Source organism: Camponotus vicinus, unplaced genomic scaffold, assembly GCF_025532165.1.
Source record: "Camponotus vicinus isolate PSW18456_S1 unplaced genomic scaffold, iyCamVici1.0 SCAF_7, whole genome shotgun sequence".
Taxonomy (NCBI): domain Eukaryota; kingdom Metazoa; phylum Arthropoda; class Insecta; order Hymenoptera; family Formicidae; genus Camponotus; species Camponotus vicinus.
In genome coordinates this window covers 4037779-4060138 of record NW_028141979.1, presented here as the reverse complement: position 1 = coordinate 4060138, position 22360 = coordinate 4037779, and the positions used below count along the sequence as shown (strand labels likewise).

At 32.9% G+C, this 22360-nt stretch overlaps 2 protein-coding genes across 11 annotated transcripts in view; both read left to right on the top strand.

Moving 5' to 3' along the window:
- Nucleotides 1–8768, top strand: part of Galphaq (G protein alpha q subunit) — a 34306-nt gene extending 25538 nt beyond the window's left edge. For 4 of the 7 annotated variants that reach the window (XM_083105262.1, XM_083105260.1, XM_083105259.1 and 1 more), the window contains 4 exons: nt 828–957; nt 1038–1191; nt 2624–2731; nt 5003–8768. In XM_083105262.1, the coding sequence (XP_082961388.1) occupies nt 828–957; nt 1038–1191; nt 2624–2731; nt 5003–5085 (475 nt within the window). In that variant the 3' untranslated portion in view covers nt 5086–8768. Of the gene's footprint in view, nt 1–827; nt 958–1037; nt 1192–1520; nt 1629–2623; nt 2732–2799; nt 2860–3405; nt 4539–5002 lie in introns of all 7 variants that reach the window. The other 3 variants (XR_014439888.1, XR_014439887.1, XR_014439889.1) reach the window with 2 other exon arrangements.
- Nucleotides 8769–9862: 1094 nt separating this feature from the next.
- Nucleotides 9863–22360, top strand: part of LOC145975137 (uridine phosphorylase 1) — a 25175-nt gene continuing 12677 nt past the window's right edge. Inside the window, exon 1 of one of the 4 annotated variants that reach the window (XM_083105358.1) lies at nt 9863–10058. In XM_083105358.1, the coding sequence (XP_082961484.1) occupies nt 10024–10058 (35 nt within the window). In that variant the 5' untranslated portion in view covers nt 9863–10023. Of the gene's footprint in view, nt 10059–18830; nt 19145–19819; nt 21380–22360 lie in introns of those variants that run through there. The other 3 variants (XM_083105360.1, XM_083105357.1, XM_083105359.1) reach the window with 3 other exon arrangements.

The window sequence follows — 22360 nt, the reverse complement described above, 5'->3', positions numbered from 1 at the left end:
AATTGGGTCACAAGAGAAACATATTTATAAGTTTCTTTTTTTAATTTTTTATAATATTCTCTTTTATGAGATATAAAATAATTCAAATATATTTGATTTCTTTTCATCCAATGTATCCTTAAACAGAAGTCTTGTCTAACTAGATTAGAGGCTCTTAATCACGCAAATGGTCAATAAAAAAAGACACAAAGTGAGCTTCTTCTTGTCTTTTGTTTGCATCTTTATTGATGGCTATAAAAAATTCCGAAGTATAAAAGACGAAGAGCACCGCGCAGTAAATGCGTGCAATAGCGATCCATTGCATGTGATTCGTCGCTAGAGTACCTTTACTGAGGATTTAAAGACCACTTTATTCGTTCTATGATCCAATTCATCCTACGTGTTTTTTATCAATGTCAACATGCGCATAAAAATTATTCGCGATAGATTATATTTTTTGACAATTGGACAGATCTTATACTTGAGTCTCGATATTTTTAAATTTGTTTTTACAATCGTTTCTCTTACTGCCTTTTCACTATTTCACATGTGCCACGTGACCATACATGTATTTATAATGGGATTATTATTTTATATATTAAAAGATTATATTTTCGATATATGATTTTTGATATAAATAATTTCGAACTAAATTCTAAAGTGGCATGTATTTCAAAATACAATTTTTTTTTGGTATATTTTTATATAAATTCCTATAGACAACGATTTGGAAAATCTAAATTTTATTTATGTATCGATAAATTATTTTCAAATTAAGAATATGATTTCGATTATACATTTCTTTTATACCCTATTAGCCATATAGTTTAACTAAACATTATTTACAGGATGGTAGACGTCGGCGGTCAGAGGTCGGAAAGAAGAAAGTGGATCCATTGTTTCGAAAACGTCACTTCAATTATATTTTTAGTAGCTCTAAGTGAATATGATCAAATTCTATTTGAATCGGAAAACGAGGTAATTAGAACACTTTAGTACATGTATCGTAGACAATCTTGAACGTCCTTGTGATCTATTTGGTCTCTATTTTCTTTCAGAATCGAATGGAGGAAAGTAAAGCACTCTTCAAAACGATTATAACATATCCCTGGTTTCAACACTCTTCTGTTATTCTGTTTCTCAACAAGAAAGATCTATTAGAGGAAAAAATCATGTACTCTCATCTCGTCGACTACTTTCCAGAATATGATGGTAAGTTATGATATTAAAAATCCTTTCTTCTCTTTTATTAAAATTGGTATCAAATATTATCATTATCCATTTAATATTATATATTAGGTATCCGTTGTTAATCAATTAAACTAGATTTCATTTTAATTTTAAAGTGAAAATTATGGAAACACAATAAGCGCACTAAATATTTATTAAATTAATAAAAATATGCAGTTATTTTTGTTTTCACAAAAATTAAGATAAATTAATTGATATTTAAATTAAAAATTACTTCAAAGCATATAAATTGCGTGAAGCGCGATGAGATGATTTACCTCGATAGTAAATAAATAAGTTCTATGGTATAGGGCCGAAACAGCAAGACGTACCGGCCAGGGAGTTCATCTTAAAGGTGTATCTCAAATGTAATCCCGATTCCGACCGAATGTGCTACTCTCACTTTACGTGTGCGACAGGTCTGTCTAAGTATCGAGTGTGTCCCGAGCAGAAGATGTAGACCCCTTAGTAGTGATTTGTCGAACGTGATTCGTTAATGTTACGTGTATCTTTTATATGCTTTATTGTAACTTTGCCGCTTTGATATATATATCAAAACTCGCGTAATCAATTTTTATTAGCAGTAATCTGCTCGAAGGCTACTTATTTCGGTGCATATAGCAAGCATATCCCTCTGCGCGTTTATAATAATTAATAGCATATAATATATTGATATAGAATTAACTCGTATTAGATTGAGAAGCTAGTTAATGTCTTAAATCGAAAGACGCTCGTCAAACTTTGCGCTATAATTTTACACAAAACACTATATTATTATTAATTACTAAATATTTCGCGAAAATACTTTATTATATCGAAATTCTTCGGAAAAAACGACGATTCGCGATTTTGGATCGAAGAAAAATTTTCGAATTTTATTTCAAATTACATGTAACAAGTTATGTGCACAAGCAGCTGTTTCAGATTTGCAAAATTATGTTTAGTACTCTTATATAAGCCCTCTAGCTTATTAATGGAGCTTTCGAAAGGCTTCTTTGATGTTCACTATGACTAATTCAATAAGCTGTCCTTGGAGGAGAGCGAATATTGGATTTGAGCAAAGTACAACATTATTCCATTAAAATGGATCAAAATTCGTCTGCATTGCGCGCATTATCCTTTGCACATCGAGCGAAACCGAGCGTCGTTGATTCACGCGCGGCAACGTTCTCTTCGACTGCAGATTTTCATTCATCTTGTAAAATAGATACTTAGAAATATCGTAACACACGGACGGGATTTCCTTGGCTAGATTCCAGCTCGCATCTCGTAGTATTTACACCTGGCGACTTTTCAACGATGCGTAGCAATTAATCGTTCCGCGGTTAAGCAATCGCTAAAAAAGAAGATATCCGATGCTTTGTAAATAAACGGAAGTAATGCCATGCCCCTCTCTCGCTTGTATATTTCGCAGGTCCGCAGAGAGACGCCATAGCTGCTAGAGAATTCATTCTGAGGATGTTTGTTGAGTTGAATCCGGACAGTGAGAAGATTATTTATTCCCACTTTACGTGTGCCACAGGTAGGTTGTTAGCCACTTGGTAGCTCCCGTGTACAAAAATACTGTATACTTCTCTCGCTTTATAACAGTTCTTCGATGTGTTGTGTCTTGTACAGAGCTTGTATGTTGCCTGCCTCCCGTATGATCAGGTGTGTAATCAAATGTTATAAACGTGCGCCATGGAAAAATCAACCTACGTACGTATCTATGAAAGACATCTTTTTTCGGTCAACACATGTTCTATATACACTTATTGACGCATAGGAGATTGCACGAAAACAAAAGGATCAATTAGATGAACTATAATCTAATTAAACAAACATAATTCTAATTATATATTTAAGCATAAAGAATTATTCATCAAAAAAAAAAGTAAATATAGAAAAGTGAGCTAAATTATAAAGTGAATTGCCCTCAACACAATAACCTCAATATTTTAAATTTATTTCATTTAAAAATATATTAATATAATAATGTGCAGAGCATATTTAAATTTTTTTACAAATTATTATCAGTGTATATTTACTGGATCGTAATTTATATTACGAAATATTAACAGAATTCGACGAATGTAGTGAATAGATAAACTTGTAGTATCAGGTTGATTTTTCGAAGGCATAATGCGGTGCTAACCAATCTCAATGATCTTATAATTTATATTTTGCATGCTGCGGTTGTGGATAATTAACCATCAGATACGGAAAACATCAAGCTTGTGTTCTGCGCTGTTAAGGATACGATCATGCAAACCGCGCTTAAGGAGTTTAATCTTGCTTAATGCGATCATATGGACTGTATAGATATTATCAGATGTGTGCGTAGACTTCTGACGATGCCATTGATATTTGAACATCGATAGTGACGTAGATCTATGCCACATGAATCTGTGACGGAATTAACTGAGTGAACGATAACTCGATCAGCGAATGCTGAATGTAATTAAATAATATAGCGATTGCTCGGCAGATATTATTGCAAGAAACGAGTCGAGATGCGAGTCATTTTTTAAATGTTGCTGTATGCTGGTCTCTAAAAAAATTAATCTGTGTGGCTTAGTTCTGTGTCGCTCTCGGCGATTCATCTTAAACATTAAAATGCCGTGCGAATACCTAATGACTGGTTTACCTTTTAAAAATGACTGCCAGTTTTATCGTTGACGACAACACATTACAACGTTAAGTAAAAGATATATTAATAGGATCTTGTAATCCTTAAATAAAATGAACATTGCAATCGATGTTCGTTCTAATAATTACTATAGTATTGCTCTATTTCTTGCAACATTGCATTGCTTGATATGCCTTTATAACAAGGTTTCTTTTCGATGATGTTTTTATTGTATTTGCTATATTATAGTCGAGCAAAAATAGAATATTCCATTGTTTGTGATTAAAGTTATAATCATTTATAAATGTTGATTCTTGTAGGAAGATAATACGATATTTTTACAACGATCGTAATTAAGAGATTTTGAATAATTTCCCTGCGATTTATAAGAAGTAATTTTTTTAAATATATATACTCCTTTAAATATTTAATGATATAAATTAAAATACTTCACGCTTAAACGCGAATTATTTTAATGTGTGTTAACAAAATATGTACTTACAATATTGCAATAATCTCTTCGGATTTTTTTGCATTATTAATCTTTGATTTAATTCGCTAAGCTTCGTCAATAAGCGTCGAGAAAGAAACTGTAGATTACTTATATAGACTACTGTATATCTATAGTTTCTTTCTTATATCACTATAAAAAGTATTTCAAAAAGAATTGCATGCTGCATGTGTGTGACGACTGTCCAGGATCTGAAGCTTCTTGTTTAGGGTAAGTGTTGACTTTCGTTTTAGGCTACTTTTTTGTTAATCCTTTTGAGAAGTTATTAAAGTTATTAAGACTCAATAAACAACTGATATAATATTGAAAAATTAAATTTCATGTGGCATGTATACTTGTAAAGATACACATACACACATCATATTACACATAAGTTTCAACCGTCGATTCTCCAAGAATATCTAATGGTGCGTATGCGGATCAAAAGTCAATACGCGATATGTATCTCAAATGTGTACAAGATATGTATCTTGAGTGTTATAACAAGTCAACAATGTGACAATACAATGACAAGTTACGTCCCACTTAAAAAAAGGGAAAATCATTCATAGCATGTGTCAAAGAACGCTTTATGCAACTTAGAATAAAAACGTTTCTCTTTAAAAATGTATGAATGGAATATGAATTAAGAATACATCGAGATTTTTAAACACGTGTATTGTCTTATTCCACAGATACGGAGAACATCAGATTCGTGTTCGCGGCGGTCAAGGACACCATCCTACAGTCCAATCTGAAGGAGTACAATCTGGTTTAGACGGCGAAATGCGCTGATGGCGAATCCGAGCGGACACGACCACAGTTTCTCTCGCATCCTGACCAATGTATCAGTGTGAGACTGCTACTCCATTGACTCGCGATCCGAGAAACGACGAAGATGCGCGAGACAAAAACGATACATAGACTCGTGGTGCGATCGTATACACGCAGACACCGAGCGTGCGTCGCGTCGAGCTTTGTCGTGTATTGAGAGTGTGTTGTTTGTACCAACAAGTAGCTAGACACGCGTAAGACACGTAATTATGATGGACGTAAAATGCGATGGAGCGATGTAGAAGAGACCGTCACGAGCGTTCTCTTTTTCTCTTCGGCAAGAAAGGGAGATTATGAGGAAAAGGAGCAAAATCTATCTTCACTGTCGATACCAACTCGCGCGAGTCGATTCGGTTCTCTCGTACACCGGTTCCCATGTTTTGGGATTTGTTACCTTTCTTTTGTAGATTAATTCTTAGTCGATATTGCGCGCGCGAATGCGCTCCCCCTTCCCCCTCCTCGGGCCGGGGAATACGTCGATACCAGGGGCCCCGGGCATCGTTGTCTGACTTTTATATATATATGAACGAACGAACGCGAGGGCGAACGTGTCTCACGCGCGTGAGCGTGGCACACGGCGCGGCTGTGCCGCGCGCATTTTTAACGGCGCGTCTGCCTGTGTTCGTCTCTCGAGTCCAAGAGATCTCAGCGGAGGAGAGAAGAAAACTGAAGAGGCGAAACGGCGAGGCGAGCGAGCGAAAGAAAGAACGGGCTTTTTAATCGCGAATTAGATTCGATGACACAAGTGAGAGCAATTCTAGTGCCATTTACTACTATGGTGTTTGTTTTTTTCTTCCTTTTCTGTTTCCTTTTCTTCTTTCTTTTCTTTTTTTTTCATTAATCTATTAAATGCGCTAAATTATGAGAATGTCTTTCGTTTAAAGTTACGCGAAAGCCAAAGTGTTTCTGTTTCTTTTTATCTGTACCAGAAATGCCTCAAAGTTCTTTCTACATGTGACTCTCTCGAATCTATTAAAAATTCATCGTATAAATATTGTTATATATAATATATAAAGAATGAAATATAGATTATATATATAGAGCGCGAGAGAGGGAGAGAGAGAGAAAGCGGGAAGAAGAAAGCATGGATACCAACGGCAGTGACGGAGAGAAAGAGAGAGAGAAAGGGGAGAAAGAAAGAAAGAGAGTAAGAATGAATGCAAAAGAGAGAAATTATGTATGTGTGATGAAATGAAAAGGAAACCTTGTGTTTGAGTAATCGAAAGATACTGCGGGAAACTGCGTTTGTTCGATGTGACTTAGATAATTAAGGGGCGCGGGAGGAGCCCGCAGATATCTCTCTCTGCCGTCTCCTCTCTCTGCCGGCTGTGCGTCCAGGTTGCGCGAGGGGAATTGATCCTCGAACTGCGTGCGAATCCCTCCAGAATGATTTTTCTCAACTTGCGAAGACGAATTAATTTTTCAAGAACGGGAAGTTTCGTAGAGAGATAGATTCCTAAAGAGTGCGGGAGAAATTCCGACTTGCAATGATCGAATCCCTTAAGAACGAGGAGTTTTTCGATCTGCAATGATGAATTTTAGAAATTTCTGAAGCATGTGAAAAGTCCCGGTGAGTTTTTCGCGAACAAGATGCCTCTTGAATTTGCAAGGAATCGAATTCTTTGCCAAAAATCTCTTATGAACGAACATCGCGAGGGCGAACTTCTCGGTTGCGATGGTGAAGGAGGAGTTCGTCGCGGTTCTCCCTTCGTTTGGCCCTCGTCCTCTCACACGGCGGCACAGCCACCGCGTGCAGCCAGAGCCATAGGTCCCCTCTCTCTTGGAGGAGGGGGGACTTTATGTCCTTCGCTCGCCCCGTATCCACATTATACAGTGTACGTACGTATGAACTGCTCACTGCCTGCGCTCGCTCATATGCCGGCTAGCGCGCTGCCCGTTGCTCGTACTCTCTGACGGTTCGATCGTTTCAATTTACTTGAAAGTCACGGTTTGCGCTATCTTTTTTGCTCTTCTCTGATAACGTGTACTAAAGCGATGAATGCGAGAAAAGAAAGCTAATGGTAAATTATAACAGTGAAATAAAATTGAGAGAAAATTCTACAAATTGCTGTAATAAAATAATTTATAAAAGAAAAGTATTTTATAATTTTGAAAGACGAAATCAAAGAAAGAAAAAAGTAGAAAAGTAAAAAACGAAACTGGGATTAATTTCCTCAATATTCTTTCCCTATCACAGAATACGCGATAAAAAAAGAGATAGTAAGGACAAAGGAAAAACTTCATATGAACGGGTGTACGTCATCGGTGAAGAGAAATGAAGGAATCTTGTCTCCTAAGTTGTTCGACTCTAAAATCGCGGTTCTTTAAAATGCATGAGAAAAAAAAACCGCGTGAACTTTTCGACGAGAAAAAGGGACTAGATCAGTCTTTTCGCTTCTACGAAATGCGAAGCAGAAAAGATAACGCGAAGCGTCGTAAGACTATTCATCAGAGTCGAAAATAGTCATTAAGTGTAATTGTTAGATATGCGCGATGACGGGAGCCGCGCGCGAACCCGGAGAGTACGTTGCGCCAATAGAGATAATCCTCTCTACGCGACGTCGGCTGAAACCGGAAGAATTTTTGCGTTCCAACACAGATGTGCACGACATCCCAAATATCACCGGATTCCGCCGGCGCCGCGCACGCACCGCACATACCGGGCAGCATGTGTCATATACCTTGGTTGTGTCACACCCACCTTGGTTGGAACACTGAGTTTATATATGAAAGAAAAAAAGTATGTATGTATATATATATATATATATATATATATATATATATATATATATATATATACATATTTATATAAATATAAATACATTAGATAATATATTATATATTAAGCGGATACCACACAACAAATAATATTGAATAATAACATTAATAATTATAATAATTATTATAATAATAATTATAATGATAAAATAATAATAATAATAGTAATAAAATAATAAATTAATAATAGTAATACTGCTTGGTTTTCAATGAGAGCGCGTGATTAAACGGATGATGGCAGAGAGGGAGGGAGAGGTAGCGCATGTGCAGGACACGAAATGTAAAATGCTAGTGAAAAAAGTGAATGAGAGAGAAAAAGAGAGAACGCGTATGTATGCGTATGTGCATTTTCGTTTGTGCGTCTTCGTGCATATTTATGCGTATTTGTGCAATTGTATGGGCATCGCGTGTACATGTGTGAAAGGAGAAAGAGAGAGGGGTTGGCGAAAAAGAGAAAGAGAGAGAGGAGGCGAAATGAAGAGGGAAGGTAAGGAAGTGATTTTCAATGTGCGTGTGTGAGGACATTTTAATGAGAGATGAAAAAAAAATTAAGAGGAGATCGGTTGCGACACTATAGGCTTTGTACAACCCTAATCGAGAAACCGGCGAGTGACGACGTGCAAGAGTCTCCAAGGGGCTGTTAGGTTCATTTGTAAATCATCTCTCTTTCGTCAGGAAGCGCGTACACCACCCTTCCGAGAGCATAAAATATGTTGGGTATTCTTTCTCTGTGTATAAAATTGTAAACACCTACCAAGCCCAAAAAATCAATGTTTCTAACTTATTTATAATAAATAATATACATTAATGATAAAAATAAACACACACAGTTTGTGACAGTAGCATCGACGAGCGTGACGAGAGAATTCATCCCCCAATAGCAATAGTAATCCTTCCCTCTATCCCGCAGTACTATTATTTCAAGAATTTTGTCGTATTTGTTTTCTTAATGCGATCCAACTGCATTGTTTCCTTAATGGAAGATTATACAATGGTATTTCCAAAAGTCTAAGCATTTTATTTCTATAATAAATTTGAAAATTGATTTTATTCTCTTTATTAATGTGTGACATTGTCATCATCTGAATTTACATTGATATATTACATTGATCTTATTTGCAAGAAAATTGAAACATGCATAATATGCATAATATTGCTTATCAATAAAATAATATTAATATAAAGATAAAAATAAAAGATTGAAACATTATGCGTGAATGTAAATAGACATAAATTAATACAAAGTTAATTACAGTCCATTTTTTATTTAAACTAAATTTTATTATCACGACAGAATATGTTATCATCGTATTCAAGAGAAATTAATCAAAATTTGTAAATTATAATAATATTGTACTTCAACAGTTCTTAAATTGTATAAATTGCCGAATTTATTGACATATTTATTTAATTGTTGATTTATCGACTTTCACGAAATAGGCCACGGCGGAGATCTTTACCACGTGCGTCGAGCAGCTGTGGGTAAGGGTGAGGAATAAAAGAAGGGGATAAAGAGACAGAATTATACGTAAATTGTGCGCATGTACAAAGGGGAATGGGTATACCACCACCTGGACGGCACCTTTGATTTATGAGCGAGAAAAGAACAGAGCAAGCTAGAGAGCAAGATGGATAGCGATTGATAGAAAAAGACATATGTGCGGAGAAAGAACAGAACGAAACACGATGAAATGAGAGAGGGACAATTCGCGATGAGAGAGAGAGAGAGAGAGACAGATCGCGCATAAGCGTAAAAAGAATAAAGCAAAGCGGAAGGAGAAAGACCGCATGTGCGAAAGAGGAGGACAGACAGGCAGAAGGGAGGAAAGAGCGAGTCCGCAAATTAAAGAGGGATAGAATATTGGCGGAGGGGAAAATCTCGAGGTGGTGAGAAAAGGATAGATCGATGTGGGGGTAAAGAGAGAGAAAGAGAGAAGGGAAGGTCGGGTGGCAGGGAGGGAAGAAAGCGCGCCAGTAGAATCGTGGCGCGTTTCCACGGTTATAGTGCTGCGGAAGATCATCGGGAGGACTACACCCCTGCTGCAGTGGCGAGAATCAACCCCTAACGCATCCGCACATCGCACGCTGCTCCAAAGCGAAAAGGATGAGTCTTCTGCTGGACGAGGAGGAGCTCGACGAGTGAGTTGTACTGTCTATTTAATAAAAATTTAGGTAGTCTGATGAAGGATCGTCGTCAGGTTCGATGTTTCGCTCTGTCTGTCATACACGCGCTCGCGTTCCTCGAGGGCGCGCGAAAAAGGGCTGGGCTGGCCATCGAGTCGATCGCGCGGCTGTCTTTGTCGCGAGTGTCCTAACGAAAATCAACATCGTTCACGGTGGCTTGAATAAATCTTTGAAATTCCATTCATGTAATTAAAGGAAGTCCCAAAAGGATGTTACACGCATTACACTGATCAAATTTGTGATTTTAATTGAAAAATGTTGAAAAATTAAATGACACGTCTATTTAATATATTGTTTTAGTGTGTTTAATGCAATAGCAATTTTAGAAAATATTTTGACAGGTGAAAACTGCATTGTTTTGATTTGAAAAATAGATATGTGTGTATTTTTTTCCGGATATCTCTAAGTCTTTGAAAAATTTTATTTAGTTTTGTGACATTCGTAGCATCGCAATATATGGAGATTTAGGAAATATGTATATAAAGTTGGGAGGATTGCAAAAAAAGCGATTAAAATATTTAAAAATATTAATGTCTCAGTATGGTAAAATTTCTTATCTAAACTCGATATAAATTCATTTAGATATAATTAAAAATTTCTTTGTTGTAAAATATTCTCATTATCTAATAAATAATACGTTAAATAGTGAAAAAAGAAAGACGAAATATACTTATCATATTACACAATTGTAGTGTGTGTACAATACTAAAATATTAAAATATTTTAATTTCACTGTATTATATTTGTCATTCTTCTTTTGCTTTGCATCCTTTGTCATCGTGCTTCCAGTGTTAATTAAAATTGAAAAGCGGATTTTTAATTTCAGAAGATATTTACAATGGAAAAGATTACTTTCTTGAAGTAAGAAAATATATATTAAATATATAAAGAGGGATAATATAAATTGTATATATATGTGTCTAAAAAATTATAATATAATTATGTGAATAATTTTTTGAAATGTGGAAAGTTGGAAATCGATTTTTATTTATTTCTCTTAAAGTTATAAAGTTTTCAGATGCAATATTAAAGAAGATCGCAACTGATTAAAAAGTAAATTATATTTGAAAGAGGCAAAAGTACAGCGTGGCCTAAGAAAAATAAATTATTATATCAATTTGATCGATTCTCTCTCAATACTATCAAAATGTGAACTCAATGCTAATTTTAAATGTAGGAGATTATATTTTACATAATATTCATACATTTATTAAGTTTTGTCTAAATTAATAAATCTATATATGTATAATTGACATTTTATTTATGCTTATATTTTATTTATTTGCAGTGCAGAAAAAAAATAATAGCTAATTTCAGAAAACTGATGAAATTAATCGAGAAAGACTGTACGTAATATGGCTTTTTCGAATATATCTTGTATATACATCTCATGCCACGTATTCTACCGGAGTTATATTTCGACGGTCAGACCAGCGGCCTTCATTAGAATCGGTCTAGTGTATTTTACGTCGATAAACGATTTATAGTTGTGCGCGTTTTCAATGCTGGTGTCATTCACAGACCCGTCTAATTAGAGCAACTGTAACTGTATCGTACGCAGTGTCCATCGAGGATATTGCTTTTCCGCTAGATATAGTCACGTAAGAGGAAACTAGCTGTATCAAATACAAAAGCTGTATCGTGAAAACTAAAATAGAAAAATAGAAAAATTCATGATTATATAAATTGCAATTATATATATTATCAAAATATATATTGCGCGCGCGTTATAGATTTTTATGTATATTATACACATATTTTAATATATATTATATACTTTTTAATAGATTCTGAGTCAATTTTTTTTAACGAAAATATAATTATTTTTCGCTTTTTTATTTTTAGTGGTATGTATATCATAAATTCAAAAAAATTAAAATTCTATTAAAATAAAATGTAATCTTGAAGTTGAATGAAGAATAATGATTTTTTGTAATCTATTTTCTTTTTTGAAATTTTATTTTGTAATTAAAAAATAAATTTTATGTAGAATTTATATTATATTTGAATTTATATTATAATTTGAATTTTCTTTATATCAAATTATATTATTATTTTATTTTTAATAAAATATTTCGCTCAAGATATTGTTAATAAGCGGCACGCAAATTTTAATTATGTAAAATTCAAATTATTTTTGACAAATGAGTTTGTTTAAACACAAAACAGATCATTAAGAAACACATTTACGCATGATATATGAAAGAAAAGTCGAATGAAACGCATGATTACGTGTACGTTGACTTACATGCTTTCCGTTGGCAACGAAGTGGACGATCGATGCGACTCTATTAATAAGAACATGGAAAGCAGATTGTGCCCTTTTCTATATTCTCTATGCCGACCATATCCCCTCGTGAATTAACCCTAAGAGTTCACTCTTGAGGTCCCATAAATCCCACTATGGTTTTGCTTTGCTGTCATCATTGCACAACAAAAAGTACCATGTATTTGTTTTTAACGAAAACTTGTGGATGTTTAATTATTTTCTATAAAGAAATTTTTCTAAAATTTCAACAAATATTTGAATAAGAATCAAGTAGAAGAAAATAATAGTAATACATAATATAACATAAACATTTTCTGATGAATAAACAGTTGTTATTGCAAACAAAAATATATTTTCCTATGAATGAATTCGGGAGAGAATTCTATTTACACGATAAATTAGACCTTCCATCTCTTCAGCTTCGCGTTCGCTTATGAAACTGCAACGGGTTACATAAACACTACAGGTAATAGACACAAGGCGTTCGCTGTTATTTTACATAATTATATCCAACTGTTTTTGCAAAGGGATGAAGTATAAGAGAGACCTTTCTGTGCTTGCCACTCATGTAATATTTTCGCATATATCAAACAAAATATTCATCTATCAGTGATATAATTGTATATTTTTTCATATTATATAAATGAAATGAGAGAAAGGATAAATTTTCAATCTATAAATATTGCAGAAAAAATGTTAATGTATAAAACTTTTATTTAAATGAAATTTCTAATTATTCGTCCAAGAGAAAATCTTGAAAAAAATACTTCTTTTATGTCATTCATAAAATTTCAATATAGTTTATGAGCGAGGAAAGAAAGATTGAAATGAAAACCCGACTTCTAAAAAATATCTAGCGCACCTGCGAGCAATATTCTTCAAGGCATGCCATGCGTTCGATTTCATTAATTGATATAAGCCGGAACAGGAAGTCTCGATCTCATTTTAACGGTTATAATAACACGCTATCTCATGACTCGGTAATTGCATACCATATAGATGCGATGGTCGATTTATCCAACGGTGTTTCGCGATGTTTGTCTTACCAGACACTTCTTATCGCTGTCTGCGCCGCAAGTAATGTAATAGATAGCGAAGTAGATCGACATATGAAAGTGCAAGGAAGCACAATAAATAATTGATTACTCGGTCAAATCCAAGTCATCGATAAATCCAAATGGAAAAAACGTGACGCTATATCGGACGACATGTGCGAAAACAAAAATTTGCATTTAAATGCATATGAGGTTGCTCGAGTATTCCGGTAAGCTGGACATTTTGCAAAGATTTCATAAAACTTAGACCATGCTTTATACATATATCTTTCCATAAGAAATATATTATAGAGTACCATAAGTTCTCGTTTTATCTTTGGATTATGCACAATGTATCGTATAATATGATACGATTACAATATGATATATTGTATTATACATGCTACGTATTTTCTAAGCCATAAAATTTCCTTTTTTTATTTGATTAATTAATTGAATGCGTAGTGAGATGTATCTCTCATATATTGGTTATCATTATTACTCTATACATATATATGTATAAATTATTTAAATCACTTATGATTTCAAAATGCATATGTTCATCGATTTGATAGACCGAATATTAAAGTATCTGCAATTTTTAATACTCTGAATATTAAAATATAATAACGAAATATATAGAATTTAATAGTGATTTTATTTTTTAGAATTTAAATTATTTCTTTGAAGAGTTTATATTATCTTTGATTTATAGTATTGATTACTATTGATTTATAGTAGAATCATTATCCTATTAGGGTGATTTAATATATTTCATATATCTAATTTAGACAATTATAATTTTCAACTTAAATTTTAAATGTCAATTTCTCTTATATTACTTCTCTTCATCAGTATTCTATTAGAATTTCATAACAGTTAATTCATCCGAGTAATTTTCTTTTTCAAATAAAGGAAAGCCAGACTTTGCTAATAAACATTATTTAATCAAAAAGTTATTATCAATTTAAAAATTTGAAACATTATCGGACAAAATTCAATAATTTCGCTTTTGTAATTTCCTTTCTCAATTTGCACCTGCATATATTTGACAATTTTATTATTGTTTATATATATATATTATCTTTTATAAATTCTGAATCTTTTTTAGATGGTATATTTATAAAAAAAGACTAGGCTTTTTATAAAACAATTGATTTTGCAGAAAGAGGCTGTGACGTATATAACTTCTTTACAATTTTTTATATATATGTAGATGAATTTTCACAAACTTTTCAATTTGTATAATTAAAGTAATGTGTGTCACACATAGACATATAAATTAATTTCTTTATTGCACTTATATGGTTTCAGATTGTGTGTAAATGAAAGTTTTGATTCGTGTACTCGATTCACATATTCAAATGCTAAGAATTCAATGTGTTACTTTTTATGAGATATTTTAGTATAAATATAATTCTCTCGCATATGCACACCATACTTTCCGGATTCTTCGGTTGCCATAGTAATAGAATATAGATCTTGATAATAATCTATTATATTTCTGGAGAGCGATCAACTCCATGAGACACATTATTATCTTCCAAGCGTAATCCGGAAAATCAATTTCAAGTTAATATATCAAAATCTGCACGTAAAATTCTTTATTAAAGTTTTCGATAATTGTTCGTTTGTCATAATTGAAACCGTCTTAATATCAAAATTATATTTTTGTACTAAAAAGTAAATTATAATATAATTAAAGTTAAATTAAAATTAAATTAAAATTAAAATGTAATTAAAATTAAAAAGTAAATTATAATATAATTTTATGTTTAAATATATATTTTTATATATTTTCGAAAAATATAATATAATTATATATTTATTTATAGCCTCTCTTTCTTTCTTTATAAAGTGTAATTGTAATATAATTTAACGCTTTATGTAATTTAATAATAATGTAATACTATTGTATATCAATAATTGTTATTATTAATTATTATTTTATTAATTATTTTAATAATTAATATTAATAAAAAAATACTAATGCAATCTCACAGAATTAGAGTAAAAAACAATAAAATTATACGACATCTGCATATGTCGCTCAACCCATGTTATTTTCAAATCGATATCATTAATGTTTAATTCAGCAGTTAGATTACGTAATGCAAAATAAACTCGGTTCTTATCGAATTTTAATTACGTCATTAGTTTAATCAATAATCGCCGAAGCTTCTCAGCGGTACTAAAAGTTCAAACATCGGATATCAATCATGTAATCACATATAAGTAAAAATTATATTTACTTGTAAAACATCATAATATTTTTTTACCGCGAATAAAAATACGGATACTAAATTGATGTTATGAATTATCAAATGATGATAACTCTTTCTTAAGCTTATCATCTTCAAATTGATTTCTTCGTGCTATCAAAATACGATACGCGTACATACATATATACAACTCTGATACTGCTCTGTTACATAAGAGGAGTTTCAATTGAAAGATCGAAGAATTCATGTATAGACACATGCATTTCTATAGCGTATAGATCCTTTGCCTTTTATCTTCGCATAGGTTTCGACCATTGATGTCCCTTTGACGAGCTTCATGCTTCGGGAAGACACGTACAGCACACATACAGCATTTATATGTGCATTTCTACTGTAAAATAAAACGGGTTTATTGCAGAGGAAATGCAGGTTTATTGCGTATTAGGAGAAATATTTCTTTTTCAGCTATTGTTTTTTTGTTCAAAATTATTTGATTGATTAATTGTTAATCTCTTGAAAAGTTCTAAAGAGACGCGAAGATGTATAACTAATAATTTTAGCTTCTATTTTTCATTTAATTATATGTTTCTGATAATGATTAGAAACCAAATTTTAGTATCTATATGATTTTAATTTTTTTCTTAACGTAACTAGGGAAAAGAAAGATGAACAAAGCTATTTAACATGGTACAAAGAATCGCGAGAAATTTTCTGGAATCCTTGAACTCTCAAGGAAACGACGTCAGGTGCGATATTCTAACGCGTGCGCTCAGTGCTACTTTAAGCCCATATGCCGAAATGAGGTCAGAGGTCAGGAGCAACACGATAACACGTTCCCTGCATAATGCTGACACATTAGTCGCCCAAAAGCGTCCGAATTAGAATACTCGAATGTTCTATGTATGACAGTCGAATATAGTCTAGTTGAGTATCGTTATAAATATTCTCGCATCAACAATGCATTACTTCTTGTGTGTGTGTGTTTAATATTCATTTAAATCTGTGTTTGAAATAAAAGATCGAGAAAGTGTATTCTTCACTTAAGTAATCAATATTATAAAAAAAAAGAGAGAGAAAACTACTTTGATAATAACATAAAAATACACAAAATTACACAAAAATCAATACGCTTAGTATAAGCTACTAAATTAATAAGCTACTAAATTCAGTATCCTATATAACGATCAATTGCATTCTATATTCGATAAAAAAATTTATGGTTCCATATATAAATTATCCCACGCAATATTAAATTTTAGAGAGAGAGAAAGAGAAAAAGAGCTCTTTTTTTATTCTAAAAATTAAATTTATTTTGGCCTCTCGCAAATTTAATTATTGAATTTATATTAACAAAATATTAAATATTTATATAATTACGCTTTTATAAAGAATATATTATTAGAAGCCATTTTTATACATATGTTAAATGTGAATATAACTCAAAAATTGATTTTTTTAATAATTAAAATAATATTTCAGAGAGGCAAAATATATTTTGTTTAATGTTATCTCAATAAAATTAAAAGGGATATGCAAATTATATTTTCCGTTGTAACTAAACGAAAATTCGAGTATATATTACGTATTAATGTGGATACATTTGATATAAACATATTTTCAAATTGCATGAAACGAATATCTGATAGTGATTTGGAGTTAATGATACTTCTCATTATATCGAGTTGATATTCATAATGATTCACATACATTCAGATATTATGTATATGTTTCGAGTTGCATATAATGATTTCAGTTATGCGGTCGTTATTGTCAGTTGCGTTCGATCCGAATTCGAAAGGCTGCACCTGATTTGCGCGCCCATATCTGATAATGCAGAGATTGCACGCATATTGTGCGCTTGATGACGAATTTCAAAGTTGGGAACGGTGAGATATTGACGACCCTATCAGATATCGGTCCGGATGCGTGGATATTGCACAAGAGTGCTATTGCATGTGGCGCGATATGGCTTATTCAATCTATGCACTATATCGATTAGTTCAAAATCGATGGATGCCGCCGTAAAAGCATACTCACTATTATGCATCGCGCGTACGATAGCGAAAAAAATTGAAAGCCCGAGGGAAAAGGTGACAATATGCTCTTTCTTGTATGTAGGACAGTACTTTTGATTGTGAAAAAAAAACAAGTCTAAAATAACTAAAATGGTAAAGGAATTGTTACATTGCGAGAAAAAAATTCGTTCATTTGCGATTGAATGCAAAATCATTGAATGTGTTGATTAATGCAAAACATTTTTTCCTCCATTGAAGATAATTTTTATGACAAAGGTTAAAAGTAAATTCTCTGATTGATATTTAAAACCAAAAATCTTCACTTAATGAAAGATTTGCAAATAAAAACGTTGACAGTATATTTTATATACATTTTATTTTCTATCATAATTTTATAATTACAGTCGTTAACTACAATCACATACACACACACATTATGCAGTTATTATAAACACTTATATCTCAGAATTATCAGTGACTTTTGTTCTAATACAAATAAAGTAAACATAAATGTTTTTCTTGCTTGTGTGGATTAGTTTCATATCACTTCAACTTATAATTGTTTGATTCGAATCTATAAGTGATTCACTAAAATTAGAAAGGAAACGTTTTTTATCAGGTAATCGATAACCGTAACATTGGTATTCTATTCAAAGCATGCCGCTCTATCAAATGTGCAATATTATACATGCATAACAGACCTCTCGAAAGGATAAGCTTATTGCTTTTCAAGCAAGTCAAATATATCTCTCAAAGAAATTGTATTACTCACATAAATTGTATTACCATATATATATATATATAATTCGATGAATATAATTAATTTGTAAGTCTGAATAAAGGGAAAATGCAATTTTATTATGCAAATTATTTTTAAAAAACTTGTGATTTTAATAATAAATATTCGATAAATTTAAAATCGATTTCTTCTTAACAAAAATATAATTCTTTATTATAACTAGATCAAAATATGCTGAAACTAATATTCTTTTATTACTTAACAACAATTATTGATGCATATCGAAAATGTATCGATATCATTATCTTTAAACCCACGCTTATTTTATGCTCGCCAAAAGATGATTTAGTTTAACGATGCAAAGCAAACTTTGCGCAGCAAGCAGAGCATTTGGTTGGCATCGCCGGTCTAAAAGTAGCAACAATCCAACACCGTCCAACACAGTACAGAAATCATTGGGCGACTAACGTTCTCGTTTGCTGTTTCAATCCGTCTTGCGAGACTCATTCGTTCAATAGTGATCCGTAAAAATTATAAATTTTTTAAACGTATCTCTCAATCATGCAACAATGTGTGTGTATCTATTTGCTTTTGTAGCTTACAGTGATTATAGTGAACGAAATAATTGATCCAATCGATTATAGTGGCTAAGCATCGTCGCGATATGAGATCATCTATTCTATTATCATCAGTACCAAGAATATTGGAGAAGTTTCCTGTGATTTAATATGAATATAAAGCCGGAAATTAAAATAATTCCCGGTACGTTGTTAGGAGTGTAATTACACCATGGAAAAAGATTTGTTTGTCGATACACATTAGAATTTGAATTAATCTTGAACTAAGAGAGAATCAACATTTTAAAGAACCTATCATTGACAAAAATACTTTGATAAGAATGCTTTCTTTTTTTCTCATCATATTTCAATGCCTCTAGAAATCTTATGATAATTCTAAATAGAAATAATAGTTTTTCTCATTCCATTATAAAACACATTACATTTATTAATAAATCAGTATTCATATATTTCTACAAGATATAACTTTAGCATCATTAAAATCCTGAATAATATAAAGATTAAATTAAATTAACTAGATAAATGTGCCTTATCTAGCGAAAAACGTGCTCAACTTCGATAATGTAAAATTTCGCACGTAATGATCCGAAACGAGCAGCGGAAATTAAAGTCTTCCGTAGCGGATTATTAAGAAAATATTGCGGCCAGTTCGTCGAGACGCTTATTTATCGACATCTCACGGGAAGCCTCGAGGTAATTTACGGGCGAATTGCTCGGGTCCATGGTTGGAACTCAACCCCTCGTCCTATGATTCCTCGTGGAAAAGGACGCCCACGCACCAGAAAAAGAGATGGTCATACAAACGGAAATAAAAGGACCTCGAAAGATGTTTCTCGGGATGAGCAGGACTGAATCGTGCAGGGCGAAGAGGTGGTTACGTAATATCCCCGACGACTCTTATAACCGCGCGAGAATAACTCCAATTTCTCGGCTTGGTGGAGAGATGGTGAATTCCGTTCTGCGCGGTTAGCTCTCCGCTTGCGGTTCCAGCCCGCAATTGCAAAAAACTCGATAAACGCGTATCTGCCCCGGGAGATTGACGATCGATTCTAATACGATGGATATTTTTCTTATTTTAATTTACGTTCAATTTCTAACAGGAGATCCGTGTAATGTCGGATATTAATTCTTATATTTCGGTAATTTATGATGGAAGATTTTTACGAGTACACAAATTATGCAAAGATGATTCTGATAATTGAAAACGGTACTTCAGACAATTAATTTGGAGCGAGGAAAAGATGATGGGCGGACGAAAGCAATTTGTAAGCTTTATTCCGAGTTCTGACAAATCAAACACTTTGGCACGTGGCTGCCCTGACCCGTGCGATACTTATTATAATAATACTGAGATTATTATTATTTTACTAGCGGCAGAAAATTAATGAATTCATTATAAATACTTTCTGAATGATGGAAAACAGTGACAGACGGACTCTGATAAGAGACCATGGCTATCTGAATGAAGTAGATTATTAGAAGTACCACACACGATGAGCGATTTATCATTTGAAGCGATAAAATGACGAAATGATTAAGAGTGAAGTACTTAATAATTTCATGATAAAAATCACGAATAAAAATAAAATGAAATATGTAATATATATCTCTTTATTACAAATATTCCTTGCCATCAGATTTTAACTTTAGCCCGCATTCTCTCAGTGATAAAAGCAGGAGAAAAATTTACGTGATAAGAACTTCATTCTCAACTACAAATTTATTCATCTGTATTTAATTCAAAAGTGGAATTTCGCTCTGTCCCCGCGTTAACGAACAAACTGCATTAGCTGCTTTCAAAGAGTCCTATCACCCCGATCTGTCGAACACCCCAAACATGCGTTCACCGCTATTGACTATTCGCGCAACCAGCAGGTTTATATCCAACAACTTGTGTTTATATCAGCAGCTAGCTATCACGACCGGTTGCCCGGACAGAGACGTGTTGAACGATTGGCAGCCGCAATCGGTGACGATGTGGTGGGAACGACGCGTGTCCCGAGTGATGTATAAAGAGTCTCGTCGTGATCGTCGCCAACTACTCTGACATCGTCGATCGACTCTGTTTTGGTCACGAAAAAATCGCCCTCGTATCGTTCAATGCGACACAATCTTTGAACGTGAAAGATTTCCTGGAGTATCAAAGTGTATCATAAAGTGTATTAGTCACACAAAAGATTCCCCATCGAATATTCTGTGATAAAGAACAACATCGGTGAATCATTTGGATCAAAGTGGCGGTGAATTTCATGTGAAAAATCTGTGCTTCTCTTGCTCCCGTGGGAAAGGATCGAATAATGCCAACTTGCGCCTGCCAGAATAAGACTCTGAACGAGTCGGGGGAGCACGTTTGCTCCTTGAAACCACCGATGGAGAAGGACAAGACCAAAGAGACCAGGGAATACGTCAGTCCGGTCAGGTAGAGGCGCTTTTTTGTAGAGAGAACCGGAAAGTGCATCTTGCTCAATCCGGCTTGGTTTGAATAACCAAGTAGATTTAAGACGATATAGATAAAAATAGAGCAAACATCCTGTTTCGATTTCTATATCGCAGATTGGAACGAGTTGTACGAAAATTAATTTATTCGTCAATAAGTTTGATAATCGAAGTTTAAAGTTCATTTTACGTTGCCTAGCAATATAAATTATATTTTTCTGATTGAATTTGATTAACCCTTTTTTCTATAACAATCTATCCAAAATCACAAAACCGCCTAAAATGAGTTTTATACATTAAAAAAAAAAGCTTCGATTTTTGATCAAAGATACCTTCTCTAGTATTCTTAAAAAGTCCTCTTAATGTTCGTTATCTAAAAGATTGTAATATCTTTCCGATAGCTACCAATCCTAAAATTCGGTAAATAATAGTTATGCATAATAGTTATATCTCATTGATTTTTTTACCATTTATTGAGAGATTATTATTAATTTATTTACCATTATTGAGGGATTATTATTAAGAAAAGTTGTCCCGAGTAATTTCTCGCAAACATCAAGTTGGGAACGACATTAGTTTAATTAAAGTTTGACACTTTTGATACTTTTTCTTAGATATTATAAACTGGTATAAAAAACAATGAAGTTTGTGCACGCCGTATTAATTTATTTGTCATCTTCTAATTAGAAAAAATTCTTCTTTACATTATTTAAAAGATAACTACATGGTCGTGAATATTTTAAATTAGAGTTTTTTTACTACGGAAGTCTCCTTTCTGCCCACGCGTGAAAGTCGTAAATAGAGATTTTTAGCTATAAAATAACATTATTGCAACGTACATAAACTTTATCGTTAAACTTTAATTTATTATATCTCCTAAACACCAATAATCCTTCACTTGATTTTTGCAAGAAATTATTCAGAACAATCTCTCCTACAATGTATTTAAGTAGCGAAAAAATCG